Source organism: Melozone crissalis, unplaced genomic scaffold (genome assembly GCF_028551555.1).
Source record: "Melozone crissalis strain CALT ecotype California unplaced genomic scaffold, PUWL_Pcris_2 ptg000029l_1, whole genome shotgun sequence".
Classification (NCBI taxonomy): domain Eukaryota; kingdom Metazoa; phylum Chordata; class Aves; order Passeriformes; family Passerellidae; genus Melozone; species Melozone crissalis.
This window is the reverse complement of record NW_026535807.1, coordinates 14128169-14144205: the sequence shown is the minus strand read 5'-3', so window position 1 is coordinate 14144205 and position 16037 is coordinate 14128169. Positions and strand designations below refer to the sequence as shown.

General features: G+C 63.4%; 3 protein-coding genes across 3 annotated transcripts; 2 read left to right on the top strand and 1 right to left on the bottom strand.

Annotated features, from left to right (window-relative positions):
- The first annotated feature begins 310 nt into the window (after positions 1-310).
- Positions 311-5924, top strand: SEMA3B (semaphorin 3B). The gene is made up of 19 exons (XM_054281208.1): positions 311-318; positions 418-465; positions 1137-1264; positions 2099-2256; positions 2337-2399; positions 2488-2607; positions 2681-2774; positions 2863-2982; positions 3298-3443; positions 3542-3656; positions 3733-3802; positions 3887-4031; positions 4140-4359; positions 4449-4540; positions 4715-4756; positions 4849-5006; positions 5121-5176; positions 5251-5390; positions 5484-5924. Exons 1-19 carry the CDS (start codon positions 311-313, stop codon positions 5922-5924), a joined length of 2364 nt encoding a protein of 787 aa, XP_054137183.1.
- A 1214-nt stretch (positions 5925-7138) lies between these two features.
- LOC128939908 (2'-5'-oligoadenylate synthase 1-like) lies at positions 7139-9327 on the bottom strand. The gene is made up of 6 exons (XM_054281138.1): positions 9070-9327; positions 8606-8900; positions 8342-8517; positions 8020-8261; positions 7799-7934; positions 7139-7715 (listed from the first exon to the last, which is right to left on the bottom strand). The coding sequence occupies exons 1-6, from the start codon at positions 9262-9264 to the stop codon at positions 7176-7178; spliced, it is 1584 nt and encodes a 527-aa protein (XP_054137113.1). The 5' UTR covers positions 9265-9327; the 3' UTR covers positions 7139-7175.
- Positions 9328-12434: 3107 nt separating this feature from the next.
- IFRD2 (interferon related developmental regulator 2) lies at positions 12435-15927 on the top strand. The gene is made up of 10 exons (XM_054281140.1): positions 12435-12693; positions 12805-12929; positions 13009-13166; positions 13394-13444; positions 13780-13949; positions 14062-14167; positions 14384-14521; positions 14649-14777; positions 14850-14945; positions 15091-15927. Exons 1-10 carry the CDS (start codon positions 12533-12535, stop codon positions 15169-15171), a joined length of 1215 nt encoding a protein of 404 aa, XP_054137115.1. The 5' UTR covers positions 12435-12532; the 3' UTR covers positions 15172-15927.
- Positions 15928-16037: the final 110 nt, after the last annotated feature.

Below are 16037 nucleotides of genomic sequence, written 5' to 3'. Positions count from 1 at the left end.
CCGATCGCCTCCGTGCCGGGACACCGGGCAGCCGTAGCCGGCACTGCGCCCAGCCAGGCCCTGCCCGCTGCCCGCTGCCCGCCCCGGGCTCACCGGCCAGCCTGGAGGGGCTGCCCTGCCCGCAGGAGCCCCTTCCGTGCCGTGTGTGTGTGTGTGAATGTGTGTGTGACCCTCCCGGCCAGCACCCACCAGCTCCCAGCTCAGGCAGGGCAGCAGAGCCTGGGGTGATTGCACCGAGCCCCGGGCTGTGGTGGGGCTTTGGCTGTCACTGGTGTCCCGGTGAGACCCCAGTGGCTGTGCCATGATCGGCATGGCTCAGTGTGTGCCTTGCACAAGGCACCGCAGCATGGCCAGGAGGCAAGGTGGGATCTGTGTTCTGACACAGTGCCCTGATAACCATCACCTCCCACTCCCCAGGGGAGAGCTGCTGCTGCCAGAGTCAGAGGAGGACTTTCCTACCTCGTGGTGAGCGCCCATCAGAGTGACAGACACACCAGCATGGGTCCCTCTGGGTGTTGTGGGCACCTGCTCAGCCAGAGCCCCCAAATCCTGCCCCCATTTCTATGGTAGTACAAGAAAGGCCAAGGGCTAATGGTGGGGCTGTAGCAGTGGGGGAAACTGAGGCATGGGACCCCATGACCACCATCATGGACAGCTTGCCCAGTGCTCAGGAGCCCACTGACTGCCCAGGGTGCCCTATTTGGTTGTCACCACTTCGGTGCTTGCTCTGTCCTTGTCCCCATTCCTAGCACAGCTCCGTGCGTGCAGGCAGGAATGGGCAGAGCGAGGCACACTCGTGCTGATGGGCTCAGACAGGCATGGGCAGGGCTGGATGCTGCTCGGCTGGGCTGCCTCTGTTTCCCCACGGGCAGGAGCAGGAGGGGTGTTTCTGAAGCCCATTATGTTTGGGATTAGATTAATGGGGACTTTAAAATAGGGAGGGACGTGGCTGGCTCACATCCCCTCCAACTACGAGGCCGAGCCCAGTGGGGGATCCCCTTGCGCCGTGCCTGGAGTTGCCCTGCGCTGATGCTCAGGGCTCTACAGACACTCGGCAGCATCGGGGAGGGATCGTGGTCTGGGGGCTGTGGGGAGGGGGCTGTAACCCGAGCTGAGGTGTTGTTTCTGTGCCCCAGCCGCGGCGCCACCAGCCAGAGCCCGGCCATGAGCCGCACGCTGCTCCTGCTCCTGCTCCTGCTGCGCCGGCTCTCCGCGGGCCGGCCCCCGGCCGCTGCCACCCCCCGCCTCAAGCTGTCCTTCCCCGGTGAGCGCGGGACTCGGGCAGGGCGGGGGTGCGGGGTCAGCTCTGGGTGCGCTGGTTCCGTGTCAGCACAGCCAGCATCATCGCAGGGCCGGGAGGGTCCGGGGGGCAGCACGGTGCGGTGGGTGCAAGCCCCAGCACTGGCACATCCCTGGCACTGCTGCCGCCCTCCCCGCGGGCTATCAGGTGTTGGCACTGCTCCTGACCTGATGCCAGCCCCTCCAGGGCCACCTGCCTGTCCTTGGGGCCATGCCGGTGCTTGGGACCTCGCTCCCAGCCCCTGGCATGTGCAGGCGCAGGTGCCCCATCCCTGTGTGCACCGTGGTGGCACTCCCTGGCCTCAGCTGCGCCATACCTGTCGGGAATGTTGTGCCAGCTGGAGAGCTGGTCCCGACCGGCCACTCCAGGGGCTCCAGCGCGGCGCAGGGGGCTTTGTCCAGCGGCGGGGCTCAGCGAGAGCCCTCCTCGCAGCCTGACAAAGGGCTGTTTGTTCCCGCCACGGTGGGATTAGCTCCGCGGGGCAGGGAATGGCCCCTTCTCCCCCGCTGCCGGGTGAGCGGTGCAGGGATGGGTGTCGAGGGCATGGGAATCACTGCTGAGCGGTTTGGGGATGAGTCTCGGGGGACACGGGGGTGGATGTGGGGCTGGCACGGGGATGAATGCTGGGCAGGCAAGGGCTTGGTGAACCCGGTCAAGCCAGTGGGACAGGTTTGGGGGAGGGGATGGCATGGCAGGGGGCCGTGGCCTGACCCGGGCTGCCTCGGAGCGTGTCCGGGGCAGCGGGGATGGACGGGCAGCGGCGGGGCCGGGCTGAGCAGCGCCGCTGGGTCCCGGCAGAGCTGCGGGCTCGCCATGGGCTGCACCACTTCTCTCTGGAGCACTCCTGCTGCTACGAGGCCCTGCTGCTGGACGAGGAGCGCGGCCGTCTCTTCGTGGGCGCCAAGAACCACCTCCTCTCTCTGGCCCTGGATGACATCAGCCAGCGGGGCAGGAAGGTAACGGGGCGTGGGGAACACGCTGGCGGGGCAGTGCAGGGTGCTCCAGGCACGGTGAGCATCCCCTTCTCCACCCGCAGATCTACTGGCCGGCTCCCGTGGAATGGAGGGAAGAATGCAACTGGGCCGGCAAGGACATCACTGTGAGTGGTGGGGATTGTTGTGGGATGCCAGGACTGTGCCAGGGATCTGCCCCAGCACTACCTCACCCTTCATTCCCTCCATCCTCAGGCTGAGTGCATGAACTTTGTGAAGATCCTGCACCCCTACAATCGGACCCACCTGTACGCCTGCGGCACTGGTGCCTTCCACCCAGTCTGTGCCTTCATCGAGGCTGGCCAGCATGCAGAAGTGAGCCTCCCCTGGCACCACCACAGCCTCCAGCTGCTGCCACCTGCCCACCTCCCGTCCTTACCCTCTCCAGGAGCCCGTTTTCAAGCTGGACCCCCACCACACTGAGGATGGCAAGGGGAAGAGCCCGTACGACCCCCGGCACACAGCCGCCTCTGTCCTTGTGGGTAAGGGCATTCTGAGCCTGGGGCTGGGTGCAGCGTGGCACAGGGGTGCCAGGGAGGCCCCTATAACACTTCCCTCGGTGCCTGCCAGGCGAGGAGCTCTACTCTGGGGTGGCCACCGATCTGATGGGCCGTGACTTTACCATCTTCCGCAGCCTGGGCCGGCGCCCCTCCATCCGCACGGAGCAGCACGACTCTCGCTGGCTCAACGGTCAGTGCTGGGCACTGGGAGCGTGGGGGACAGGGGGGCTACTGGCACCCTGGCACAGCAGTGCTGCTGCCTGGAGGCATCAGGGCAAGGACTCCTTCAGGCTCAGATATGTCTTTACCCAGAGGGTGATTTCAGGGGTTCGTGTGTTGCCTACAGACCCTCAATGTCTGGTGTAGTCACATCCTCACTATGCCTCTGCTCTGCAGCTGGGCAGGGTTGGTTCTGCACCCTCCCCTGGGACCCCAACAGGTGCTCCAGGGTCCCTGGGGAGCACAGCCAATGGAGGCATTGGAAGCACCACCCCTCTGTCCCCAGAGCCCAAGTTCGTGGCTGTTTTTTTGGTGCCGGAGAGTGAGGACCCCGACGATGACAAGATCTACTTCTTCTTCCGCGAGACGGCGGTGGAACGGCAGCAGGGGCTGGGCAAGACCAGCTTCGCCCGCATCGGCCAAATCTGCCGGGTGAGAGCGGGCACAGGCAGGGGGGCTGGGGCCAGGGTGCCCAGGGGTGCCACCTGCTGCAGCTGCTGCTGACACCGGTGTCCCCCTTGCCCTGGCAGAACGACATGGGCGGGCAGCGCAGCCTGGTGAACAAGTGGACGACATTCCTGAAGGCTCGGCTGGTGTGCGCTGTGCCAGGGCCCGACGGGGCAGACACCCACTTTGATGAGCTCCGTGAGTGAACGGGGATGTGGCCCCAGCAGTGCAGCTTGGGCAGCACTGGCAGCACTGATGCCTTCCCTGCTTGCAGGGGATGTTTTCCTGTTGCAGACAAGAGACAAGCGCAACCCTCTGATCTACGCCATCTTCTCCACCTCCAGGTCGAGCCCCTTCCCCAGCACCCTGCACATACCCAGTGGTGCCCTCCCTTGCCCCTCACATCTTTCCCCTCTCTCTCCCACCAGCTCTGTTTTCCAAGGCTCAGCTGTCTGTGTCTACACCATGGCTGACATCCGCCGGGCTTTCCTGGGGCCCTTTGCACACAAGGAAGGTCCCAACTACCAGTGGGTGTCATACCAGGGCCGTGTGCCATACCCCCGCCCAGGCATGGTACGTGGAGTAGGGGTGCCCTGGCTGGTGCCACCACTGGGATGCCACTACGTGGGGTGGGGACAGTGGGCTGTGAGACCCTGCTTAGCCACTGCTGTCTCCCTGCAGTGCCCCAGCAAAACCTTCGGCACCTTTGGCTCCACCAAGGACTTCCCAGATGAGGTGATCCAGTTTGCCCGTCACCACCCACTGATGTACAACCCTGTCCTGCCCCATGGCCAGCGCCCCCTGTTCCTGCAAGCCACCGTGCCCTACACTTTCACCCGCATAGCTGTGGACCGTGTCACCGCTGCCGATGGCCACTACGACGTCCTCTTCATTGGCACAGGCACGTAGTGACCCTAGGGATGGGGCAGTGAGGGAGAGCGGGAAGATGCTGGGGCTGGGACCCGTGGCCTCACCCCTCCCTGCCTGCAGATGTGGGCACAGTGCTGAAGGTGGTCTCAGTGCCCAAGGAGAGCTGGCACCGCATGGAGCCGCTGCTGCTGGAAGAGCTGCAGGTCTTCCAGGTGAGGGTCAGGGTTCCACATCCCACCAGTCAGACTTCCCTGCAGCATCCCCATGTGCTGTCCATGCTCTGGGTTGTGCCAGGGCACTCCAGCTGCCCAGGATGTGGGAGCCAGGATGCTGCATTTGTAGGCTGCCCCATTCACCCTTAACTCCTGCCCATGCTCTGCCCACAGGATTCCTCCCCCATCATCAGCCTGCAGCTCTCCTCCAAGCGGGTAAGGGGGGACCCCGGGCATTCCCAGGCCCACCATGGCTCTGCCAAGCCCCGTGCCACACCATGGGGTGCTCAGCTCTGCTCTTCCCCCAGCATCAGCTCTACGCTGGCTCAACCACAGGGCTGGCCCAGCTGCCCCTGCACCGCTGCAGTGCCTATGGCAAAGCCTGTGCCGAGTGCTGCCTGGCCCGGGACCCATACTGCGCCTGGGATGGCAACACCTGCACCCGCTACGTGCCCAACACCAAGAGGTAGGTGCCATGCCGTGCCAGGATGCAGTGCTGGGGCAGCCAGCCTGCCCCCAGGCCATGGTGAGGAGCACGGTCAGGCTGTGCAGCCCCTGCTCCTCCATCGCCCTCCCACAGGCGTTTCCGCCGGCAGGACGTCCGCAACGGGGACCCCAACGTGCTCTGCTCTGAAGGTGAGCTGGGACCAGCCCGAGTCTGGGGCTGCCCTGCCGTGGTGGGGGCTGACAGCCAGGCTGTGTCCCCGCAGATCCCAGGCGCGACACCGTGCCCCAGAAGCAGCTCTACGGGGTGGAGGGAAGCTCCGTCTTTCTGGAATGCATCCCCAAATCCCTGCAAGCCCACATCCTCTGGACATACCAGCGCACCCTGAATGATCCCCAGCGAGAGGTAGGCTCTCCCTGGCCCGGTACCGCCGGTGGGGCTGTGCCGTGCCGTGCCGTGCCGTGCCGAGCTGACCGCCCATCCCCGCGGGTACTGCAGGTGCAGATGGACGAGCGGGTGGTGCGGACGGAGCGGGGCGTCTTGCTGCGCAGCGTGCAGCGCTCCGACGCCGGCCTCTACCTGTGCCACGCCGCGGAGCACGGCTTCACGCAGCCCCTGCTGCGGCTCTCCCTGGAGGTGATCGGCGCCTGGCAGGCCACGGGCGCGGCGTCCGCCGGGGACCCCCAGCTCGCCGCCGGGATCCCCGGCCGCAAGGTCTGGTACCGGGACTTCCTCCAGCTGGTGGAGCGCCCGCCGCTGGGAGCCACGGACAAGGCGTGCCAGAGGCTGTGGAGCCGGGGCAGACCCCCGGCGCCGGCCCGCAGCCCCGCCGGGCCCCCCGGCCGCGGGCAGGGCTCGGAGCCGCGCAGGGCCCGCCGCCGGCGCACCCACGAGGGGCCGCGGGCGGAGCGGGGGCCCCGCAGCGCATCCCCCTGGTGACCCGGGCGCCGGCCCCGGGCGCCGGGCTCTGCCTAGGAGCGGGGCCGCGGGCGGGGCACGGCCTCGGCAGCGCCGCGGGGGCTCTGCCGGGGGCTGGCTGCGGCTCCGGGGCCGCAGGAGGGCAGCCGGGCTGAGCCGCCCCCCGAGGGGCTGCCGAGCGCCCTTGCCACGGGCTGCAACACCGGTGGGGACCCAGCCGGCTGCCGGCATCGCAGAGTCACCGAAATATTTATTAACGACTGTTACTATGAATGTAAACTGCGGGGCCAGGCAGTGCCCCCCCAGCACGGCACTGCGGGAGGACGGCACAGCAGGGTCACGCTCGGGTCCCAAAAGGGCCACGGGCAGCAGCGGGGGCACGGAGGGGCAGCACAGGCACTGGTTGGATGCAGGAGGAGGGGGGCATAAAGGGGAGATGTTGGGGGGCATAAAGGTGGCACCCACTGCTCTGGGTGTAGAACAGTGGCACAGGGGACCTTGTACTAATTGAGCACAATAAAGCAGATTCAGCCGCCCAGGCTCCCGCGTCTGACCCGGAGCCCCAGAAGCGCTCAGGGGCAGCCCGGTGCCCCACAGCACAGACCCACTCTGGCACCCCAAGCCTGGAGGGGTGGGATGCCTGGAGACACTGGAGGGCTGAGGGAAGACAAGACCTGCAGGGACATTGCCAAGATTGATGGGTTTTCCCCAGACTTCCAGCTGCCCGTGCTTTCTGGAAGATGAAAACCAAACTTCCCCGGTGCCAGCAGGCAGCAATTAAGGCAGTGACCGAAGGTGACCTCGGAGTCTGCTGCCTCCTGCTGTCTGTGCTGGCATCAGGACCCCTGGTGGCACTGGCCACATCCCACGGCCTGCAGTGACTCCATGCTACCAGCACAAACCATGTCCCAGGGCTGGTTGCCGCCCAGCTTGAGCACAGGCAGGCAGAGGTGCAGGCAGGAGCAGGCAGATAAAGCAGATGGTTTTTTCTCCTGAGGTCCAGCTGGCAGCAGGCTGGCATCCTTCACCCCACCAAGCACCCTGGGGTCAGGGAGCACTGCTTTACTGCACCTCTGTGTCCCTGTGCCATCCCGGCAGCTTGTGGCATTGAGGTCCCCCCTCAAAGTGTTGGCGACCCCAACCCCTTTGACTATCCCATGTGACACTTGTCACTGTCCCCAACAGAGCAAGCAGCACAAGGATCTAGTAAGTATTTATTTCCAGCATGACAGGAGGGTACACAGGGGCATGGGCTGGTGCTGAGGGCAGTGCTCAGGGGGTCAAGCAGGCAGGGAGCTGGGGGAGCTGGGGGAGCTGGGGGCCTGCGCCCCCCCTGAGCCGCAGGAGCATGTAGATTGTGCTCATGGGCCTGATGTCGTAGTGCTCCAGCGTGTGCTGGTCCTGCAGCTCCCTGGAGCCGTAGGTCAGGCGCTGCTCGTTGGCAGAGGGCCCCTGCCGGGCCTGGATCTGCTCCTTCAGCTGTCGGACGGTGTCGGTGGGCAGCACCGTGTAGGTCGTGGTCCGGTTCCTATCGTCCTTGACCAGGACCTGCATCCTCTGGACCTGCTCAGTCTGCAGCAGCACCAGCGTGGTGTTGTAGAAGATGCTGTGCGTGGCCAGGGTATCGCTGTCCTGCAGGGTGATGTTGTTCCTGCCTGGCTCCTGCTGTGCCAGGCGCTGTTTGTATGGGGAGCTGCCCCAGCTCTGGTGGATCATGTCCTTCAGCTGCCCGATGGTGGTGTAGGGGCTGACACGCTGCGTCAGCCTGGTGCCTGACAGCTGCATCACCTCAATGGTCACGGGCCGGGCTGGCTGCAGGGACAGGAGAGCGGGTGGGCACAGACAGCAGGGACAGGGGTGGGGGACACGATGCTCACAGGGTCAAGCAGCCTTACCTGCACATCCCAGGGCTGGACGTTTGCAAGGCAGGGCAGTGAGCGGCAGTAGCTGGCAGCTGCCTGTGCCATCAAGTTCCAGTTCTTGTCCTGGCCCAGGATCCCCGTGGGGTCGGCAGGGTCCAGGATGACAGGGCTGCAAACACAGAGTGGGCATTGCTGTCAGCCCTGGGCAGTACCATGGGGCCAGCAGGCACAATCCCACTGGGCACGGTCCTCACCGGGGACTGCTCAGCAAGCCCTTGACGTGGGCACCAATGTCTCTGTGCTGCAGTGAGTAGTACTTCTCCCAGTAGATGCAGATGTCCCGGTGCCGGCCCAGCAGCTCCAGCACTGTGCGGAAGCCCTGAGCCATGTCAAAGCTGCAGGAGGAGTCTGTGCCCTCCTCCCAGGCATAGATGGTCAGCAGCTCCAGGGCATACTTAGGGGGCAGGTGTGCATCGGGGTACTGTGGATTCAGCAGCTGGGGAGAAGAACAGATGGAGGTGAGAGCTGGCTGGGATGGGTGTCTGTTGGGAACTGGGAAAGCTGGGCAGCCCTCACCTTCTTGTACCAGTACTTGACCAGGCGCAGGAGGTCCTTCAGCTTGGCAGGGCGATGCTTCACAAACATCTTCTGCAGCTCAGTGAAGCAGGGGGAAAACTCCCCGGGCTGGCTGTTGGCATGCAGGAGCCTCACATACACTCCTGGGTTTGGTGGGGCATCCTGGGTCACCTGCCCTGTGGGGTGAGAAGGAGGGTGAGAAGGGTGAGAGCCATCCCAGCACTGACACCGCTGCCTGTCCCTGTGCCAGCCTGCAGCCCTTACCCAAAGCATCATAGGCAGGCAGGATGTCCACATCAATGGACTCTCCAGTCTCCGGGGAGGACAGAGTAAGGCTGAGGGAGCGCGGTGTGCTGTCAGGACCTTTGTACCTGGGCTCACCAATGCACACATCGAACTGCAAGCTCTCCCTGCAGTCCTTCAGCCTTATCATGATCAAATCCAGGATAACCCTTCTGTTGTTCCTCTGGTCCTCGTAGCTGGGTAAGCAGCTGAGGAAGAGCACCACATCAGCATCAGAGCTGTTCTTCAGAGCTGTGCCCTTTCCTGCTGATCCACCCTGCAGAGAGAGACCCTGCTTGCTCAGCACCACTGCCAGCACCAGGATCGGCTGCCACCACTCCTGGAGCTGCCAAGGGAAACTGAGGCAGGGCAGGAGCTGGAGCATGGGGCAGTGGGAAGGGTGGCAGCAGGGCTGGCAGCTGGCCCCCAAGTCGGGCAGCACTCACCTTGACGGTCTTTTGGACGTGGATATTATCCTCAAAGCACTTCGTCTTCAGGAATTCACAGATTTTCCACACTGTCTCCTTCACCTGTGCAGAGAACTCCGGGCTGGGCTGCAGGGTTCTGGCGATCCAGCCATCCAGCTCCCTGGCAGTTACTGTTCTCAGTCCGTCCATGGATGCCACTGGGTCCACATCCATCCTGACAGGTGTATCGCTCCCTTTGCCCTCTTCTGATTTGCCGCCTCTTACCTCTACTCCTGCCCGCAGCGCTCCACCCCAACAGGCTGCTTCTGCCTGCAGCAGCTTTTAAACCTTCCCGGACCGCCGCCCCGATGCGTCACAGCGGGGAACTTAAGGTGGCCCCCGGTCGTTTCCCCGGGATGCTCCGGGTGTCTCCGGTGCCGCCCTGCGGGGGCTGGGAGGGGGCTGCGGTCACCCTGACACCCAGCTCGGCTGGCGGTGGCAGAGAGGCAGCAGCCTGCAGGCTGGCCCTGGGGTGCCGTGGGCCTCATAGCCCGGTGCCTTCGGTGACACAGGGTCTCACAGCCCCGGTGCCTTCGGTGACACAGGGTCTCACAGCCCCGTCGGTGACACAGGGTCTCCCCCGACAGGCAGAGCCCCAGTGTCCGGGCTAGGGCACAGCCAGTGCTGGGACACGGCTCACGCTGCGCCATGGTGTGAGCAGGGGCAAGGGATGTGGCAGTGCCACCACAGGCAATGGAATGAGGCTGTCACCAGTGCCAGCAGATGCCCGGCACCGCTGCAGGCAATGAGATGCAGACATAGCCAGTTTCTCCGAGGCTCCTGGTGGCAGCACCGTCGGTGGGACACGGCTGATGCCGGCATCACCAGGGAGGCTGTGCCCTCCCCTGCAGGGGGATGCGGCCGGTGCAGCGCCAGCAGCGCCCCCGGAGCCCCTCGATGCCGGGAGCAGGAGGCAGCAGCACGAGTAGGATGTTTCAGCCCGTGCTGCCTTAAACCGGGAGATAGAGAGTTTCGGTTTCTGTTCCCGACGCAATTTTCAGTTTCTGGCTCTGCCAAGCTGGAAACGAAAGTGCGAAGGAGCCCGCGAGTGCCCCCGTGGCCCAAATAAACAGGGAACAGCCAAATGACAGAAACACACCTGGGAGCTCGGCTCGGGGCCAGGCGGATGGGCGGGGGCTGTGACAGAGCGGGAAAGAGCAAAAAGGGGCAGGGAGTCGGGACATGGGCAGGAGACAGGCAAAGGCTGGGGAGAGGGAGAGAGGGAGAGGGAGGGAGGGAGGGAGGGAGGGAGGGAAAGGGATGGGGACAAGATGGGGCAGGGAAAGGGCAGCAGGAGGGGCAGGGATATGAAGAAGAGGGAGATAGGGTCCATGTGGGGTCAGGGATTGGGATAGGGGTACAGATAGAACAGAGGGGAGATGGACAGGGTTACAGGGATACAGTCAGGAGCAGGGACAAGGACAGGAGTAGAGATACTGGATATTAGGATAAAGTTTTTACAGAAAGAGTGATAAAGTACTGGGGAGGTGGTGGAGTCACCATCCCTGGATGTGTTTAAAAAAAGACTGGATGTGCCATGGTTTAGTTGAGGTGTTAGGGCTGGGTTGGACTTGATGATCTTAAAGGTCTTTCTCCAACCCTGTGATTCTGGGATTGGCAGCTGCAGCAAATGGCCAGGGATGCAGGCAGGAGCAGGGATGGGTGTCCCTGAGTATTGGGTGACAACAAGGCAGGAATACAGGCAGGGGCAGGGATATTAGAGGAGAGGCAGGGAGGGGACCAGCACTGGGGACAGGGTTACAGGCAGGGACAGAGCTGTGGGCAGGGACAGGTGTCATGAGCATTTCACACCTGAGGAGCAAGGCCAGGACACCAAGGTGAGCATGACAAGAGACATCCTTTATTCACACCCAGGGGATGTCCCAGCCAAACTGACACACCCCGAATGTGGTTCACATGTGGGTCTCACACCCCACAAGTGTTGGGGTACAACAAGGCCCCACAGATTGCCTGCTGTCCCCATGGCTTTGTAAAGCCAGTGCAATTTGTGGCTTTGGCATCCTCCTTTCCTCGTTCTGGAGTCAGTCTCACTATGCCAAGGGGTGCCTATCTGTGAGGCCAGATGGTGGGAGGGCCCAGCTGTGGGCCTTATCTGCCTGCCTACCCAACCACAGCTATGCAGTGTATACAGCAGTACAGGGGGTGTATAGAGCTCAGTAAGGGCCAAACCATTTCATACTAGAAAAGCTAATTGGTACTTTACTTAGGGAATGAGATTTTCCTAATGAGATGCAGGCAGGGACAGGGACAGAAGAAGGGATACAGGCAGGGATAGTGAGTAGCTAGGGATGAAGATAGAGCAAGGACAGAGACAGGGCAGGGATGTGCAGAAAATCACATTAGGAGAGGCCAGTGTCCATAAAGGAGACAGAGGAGTCCTGCAACTTTATTCGAATAAAGGGAGAGACTCCACTGGGCCATATCCCCATGGAATTTCTCTCCTGACGTTCACGATGACGTTCATCCTTTTATCCTAACTCCCACTGCTTGTTGTCCTCTTCCTTTCCCCATTGGCTGAGGTGCTAGGAAGGTACAGCCTTCCCGGGTCGCCTACCACGTGTTCCGCCCCTAAACCTGTCATTTGCCCCTGAAGTTCAGAAGTTCAGGCTGAATTCTGCAAGAGACTTTGTGCTGACCCAATTATCTATTGCCTTAAAGTTCAGGAATTCGAGCTGTAGTCAAACTGTCTGGGTTCTGTACCAAACCTGCGTGGCTTGAGCTTAGTAGAGACATTAAGACCCATTTCAAATACATGAACACCGATTTCTCCTAAAGACCCGCACCCGTCAAATTGTTTTAAAGATATCGGTAGGTGTCTTTCCTATCAGGGACCAGGGATGAAGATAGCATCAGGACAGGAGAGGGGCAGGGATGCTGAGGGAGCAGGGATGAACATAGCGCCTGGACAGGGAGAAGGGCAGGTAGAGTGTCAGAGAAAGGGCAGGGAGGCGAGCAAGGACAGGGACAGGGACAGGGACAGGGACCGGGACTCGGGACTCGCTCGGGACTCGGGCAGGTCCCGCGGCGCATGCGCAGATGGCGGGGGCGCTCTCAGGGGGCGTGGTGTGGGCGGAGTGTGGGCGGGGCTCTCCCGGCGGGGGCGGGGCCCGGGGTCCGCGCGCCGGCCATGCCGCGCTCCCGCCGCGCCGCGCGCCGTGAGTGAGGGGGGCCGGGAAAGGGGACCGGGGGTCGGGTCTGAGTGTGACATAGCCGGGCTGGCACCGCCGGGCTCACAGCGCCGGGCTGGCACCGCCGGGCTCACACGAGTCTGCTCCCAACACCGCAGGCGGCACCGGCAGTGCCCGGGCGAGCTCGCCCGGCAGCGAGGAGGAGGTCGGCAGCGAGGTGCTCAGCCATTGCAGCAGTGCCAGCGAGAGCGCCGGCCCCGCTGAGGAGGGAGCAGGTGAGGCACGCGGAGCCCATGGTGACCCCCACGTGGGTCGCGGTGTGCCCGCCCTCGGCCTTCCCGGCTTCACGTGGTGCCGCCCGGGCAGGGAGCGAGGCGGCGAGTGAGCACGGCCAGGAGGAGGAGGAGGCGGAGGACAGGCTGAAGGAGCACATGGACACCCTCCTGGACAAGAGGTGAGGAGCGGCTGTCCCCCCGCGGGCGCTCCGGGCGCGCTGCCAGCCGCGGGCAGGGACGTGCCCCGTGCCGGGACAGCCCAGCCCGTGACGTGCCGCGGTGTCTCGCAGCGCCAAGGCGCGGCAGGCGGCACTGCAGGGCCTGCGCCTGGCCCTGTCCTCCAGAACCCTGTCCGAGTTCCTGCTGGAGCGCCGCCTCACGCTCTCCGACTCCCTGGAGAAGTGCCTCAAGAAAGGTGAGGGGCCGGCCGGGCGGGCGGGGGGCGGCGGGGCCGCTGGGCCGCGTCTGAGGCAGGTCTCTGGTGCTGCCCACAGGTAAAGGGGAAGAACAGGCACTGGCGGGCAGCGTCCTCACCCTCCTCTGCCTCCAGATGGGCTCCGGCCCGGAGGGAGAAGAGGTGTTCCGCAGCCTGAAGCCTCTGCTCGTCAGCGTCCTGACAGACAGCACAGCCAGCCCCAGCGCCCGGCAGAGCGTAAGCCTGGCCCCTTTCCTCCTGGGGACACCTCCGTGCTGGGGAGAGCCCAGGCAATGCCTTTGGGAGCCCCTGCAGTGCCGGGAGGGTGACAGGATTGGGTGCTGTGGAGTGCGCTGGGACAAAGCAGGGGCACCCCAACCCGGCTGCCCCTTGGCTGGGTGCTGGATCAGGCCTGGCATGATCCAGCTGGGCCTGATCTGTGTTTCCCCAACTTCTCTTGCCAGTGTGCCACGGCCCTGGGCATGTGCTGCTACATTGCTGCTGCTGACCTCGAGGTAACTGCGCCTGGGTGTCGTCTGTACCCCTGCAAGAGGGCACCCTGGGGCTGCCATGCCACCTGCCCTCAGCCCACAGTGCCAGAGCAGCCTGGAGCTGAGCTGGAGTAGGGGTACGGGGACATGAGTGACAGCCCAGCCCCCTTCCCTGGGCAGCCTGGAGCTGAGCTGGGGGCAGCCAGCAGATGGGGTGTTGTGGGTGGAGTAGTGTCCCCTGTCCCAAGGGGCTCCTGGCACCCCTTGGTATGGTGGGTTCCCTTTGGTCCCCAGTGCACAGCTCAGTGTGGCATCTCCATGGCAGCTGTGGTCTGACTGGCACGGTTTCTCTCCTCCAGGACCTGGTTTCATGCCTGTCCTGTTTGGAGGGCATCTTCAGCACCCCCAGCACAGGCGAAGGGGGCACAGCACCTGCCCAGCACGGGCCTCTGCACTGCAGCGCACTCCAGTCATGGTCCCTGCTCCTCACCATCTGCCCCCCCTCCCACCTCAGGAGCATTTTGGACAGGTGAGTGCAGTGTGAAGTGAGTGGAGGCTGGTGTGGGGCAGCCAGCTGTGGATCACAGTGCCCTTGGGGCAGTGCTTGGCCTCTCTGATGCCCTCTTGCCTCCCTGTCCCAGTCGCTGGCTGCAGCTGCCCCCGCTGCTGACCAGCAGCAGCGTTGCCCTGCGCATCCTGGCTGGGGAAACCATTGCGCTGCTCTTCGAGCTGGCCCAGGACCTGGAGGTAAGGCATGGGCTGTGGCATGGAGCAGTGGGTGAGCACTAAGCAGGCAGCAGGGAGGGAGCTGCTGTGACACCCTGACGTGCCCCGGCTGAGCTGGCATTGACCGGCAGGCACTCAGGCAGAGGGGCTGGCCCCAGTGATCCCCCAGCCCTGTCCTGGTCATGGCAATGGGCAGTGCCTGGAGGTCATCCCTCTAAATCCCCTGCTTTTTGGCAGGAGGACTTGTGCCACCAAGATACAGAGTTCCTGTGTACCCAGCTCAAGGTCCTGGCTACTGAGAGCAACAAGTACCGAGCCAAGACAGACCGACGGAGGCAGCGATCCATCTTCCGGGACATCCTGCGTTTCATCGAGGTACCGGAGCCTGGTGCTGCCCTGCTCTGCCCCTGCTTCCCAGCTGCCTGATGATTCCTCTCTGGAGAGCCAGGGGACACACAGGGCTGGTGCCCAGGTTATTGCTGATGCCCCTCTCTTTGCTCAGACTGGGGAGTACCAGGAGGAGACCGTCCGATTTGGCCTGGAGTGCATGTACCTGGACAGCTGGGCACGCCAGCGCACCTACCAAGCCTTTAAGGAGGTGTTGGGCTCCGGCATCCACCACCACCTCCAGGTATGGGCTGGCAGATGCACCAGGGAGTGCTGGGCTGGTGCTGTGGGCATTGACAGACCCCTGCTTTCACAGAACAATGAGCTGCTACGGGAGATCTTCAGCCTCGGGCCCCCCTTGGTGCTGGATGCGGCTGCTCTGAAAGCCAGCAAGGTCTCCCGCTTCGAGAAGGTGGGTGCCACCTCCCACACTTGTGCCCACAGTCCCCTCCTCTGCCACCAGGGACTCCAGCTGAGTGCCTGAGTGTGTGGGTGCTGCTGGGGAGGTGAGCAGAGGGGCATCCCCAACCCTCATCTCTCCTTCCCTCTCCTTGCAGCACCTCTACAACTCAGCTGCCTTCAAAGCGCGCACGAAAGCGCGGAGCCGCGTGCGGGACAAGCGGGCGGATGTGCTGTGATGGGCATGGGGGGCAGAGCCCCCAGCCCACCTGGACTGCAGACCCTGCACTGTGAGGGGCAGGTGCCCCCAGCCCTCGGGCTTTTATTCATGTACAGCAGAGTATTTAATGCCTGGAGCTGCCCCAAGGGGGGGCTGCCCCCTCTTTTATTTTTTTAACCAAAAAATAGGAAGGATAAAAGAAGAGCAGGGGGAGGTGGTGTCCTGCTGCCATGTGCCTGCTCTGTGGCTGGGCATCCATGTGGCACAGTGGGAGGGGATCTCACCCAGGCTTCTGCAGCCACTTTCAGTGGCAGGGCTTGTGTATACCCTCCCTAGTCCTGCAGGGGCACCAGGGTGGCCTGGCACAGCCTGAAGAGTGGGTGGGAGGGCAGAGCTGTGCAGGGCTGCAGAGCAGCTGGTCCTGGTGTCTGTGCCTGTGGCAGGAGCGTTCTCCCCACCCTGCCGTGCTGGGTACAGCCCCTGCCTCCCCAGCCAGCCTGGCATCAGTGATGGTGGCAGAGCAGTGTGGAGTGGGAAGCTCTGCCCAGTCCTGCCAGCTGCCTACTCTCAATCCTTTTGCAGCCAAATGCTTTATATGAAATAGTAATCTTGTGGGAAATTAATTACAGGGGGGCCACTGCCCAGGCGGACATGGGGCCATGCCAGTTGGCAGTGCCTGCCACCCTGGGAATGTATCTATCATGGTGATTTTCTAAGACTTTGATTGTAAGAGGTAATTAAAAGGCTAAATAAAGTATGCCTTCTGCCTTGTTAAGAGGAAGGGCTGTCACTGGGGCGGATGCAGGTCCTTACCAGCCCGGTTTCTTTCTCTCACAGCCTGGGATGGGGTCTGGGGTTGCCCCTGTGCCCCAAGGGGCAATGCTG

What these genes read in the sequence shown, in the direction of transcription:
- SEMA3B (XM_054281208.1), top strand. An exon ending in GAGGACTTTCCTACCTCGTG is followed by an intron (nt 466 to 1,136) that starts GTGAGCGCCCAT and finishes TCTGTGCCCCAG; the next exon opens with CCGCGGCGCCACCAGCCAGA. An exon ending in GCCATCTTCTCCACCTCCAG is followed by an intron (nt 3,803 to 3,886) that starts GTCGAGCCCCTT and finishes CTCTCCCACCAG; the next exon opens with CTCTGTTTTCCAAGGCTCAG.
- LOC128939908 (XM_054281138.1), bottom strand. Translation starts at nt 9,264, where the DNA reads ATGGATGTGGACCCAGTGGCATCCATGGACGGACTGAGAACAGTAACT. An exon ending in ACGTCCAAAAGACCGTCAAG is followed by an intron (nt 8,901 to 9,069) that starts GTGAGTGCTGCC and finishes CTCTCTCTGCAG; the next exon opens with GGTGGATCAGCAGGAAAGGG. An exon ending in TCAAGTACTGGTACAAGAAG is followed by an intron (nt 8,262 to 8,341) that starts GTGAGGGCTGCC and finishes TCTTCTCCCCAG; the next exon opens with CTGCTGAATCCACAGTACCC.
- IFRD2 (XM_054281140.1), top strand. Translation starts at nt 12,533, where the DNA reads ATGGTGACCCCCACGTGGGTCGCGGTGTGCCCGCCCTCGGCCTTCCCG. An exon ending in TTGCTGCTGCTGACCTCGAG is followed by an intron (nt 13,445 to 13,779) that starts GTAACTGCGCCT and finishes TCTCTCCTCCAG; the next exon opens with GACCTGGTTTCATGCCTGTC. An exon ending in AGGTCTCCCGCTTCGAGAAG is followed by an intron (nt 14,946 to 15,090) that starts GTGGGTGCCACC and finishes CTCTCCTTGCAG; the next exon opens with CACCTCTACAACTCAGCTGC.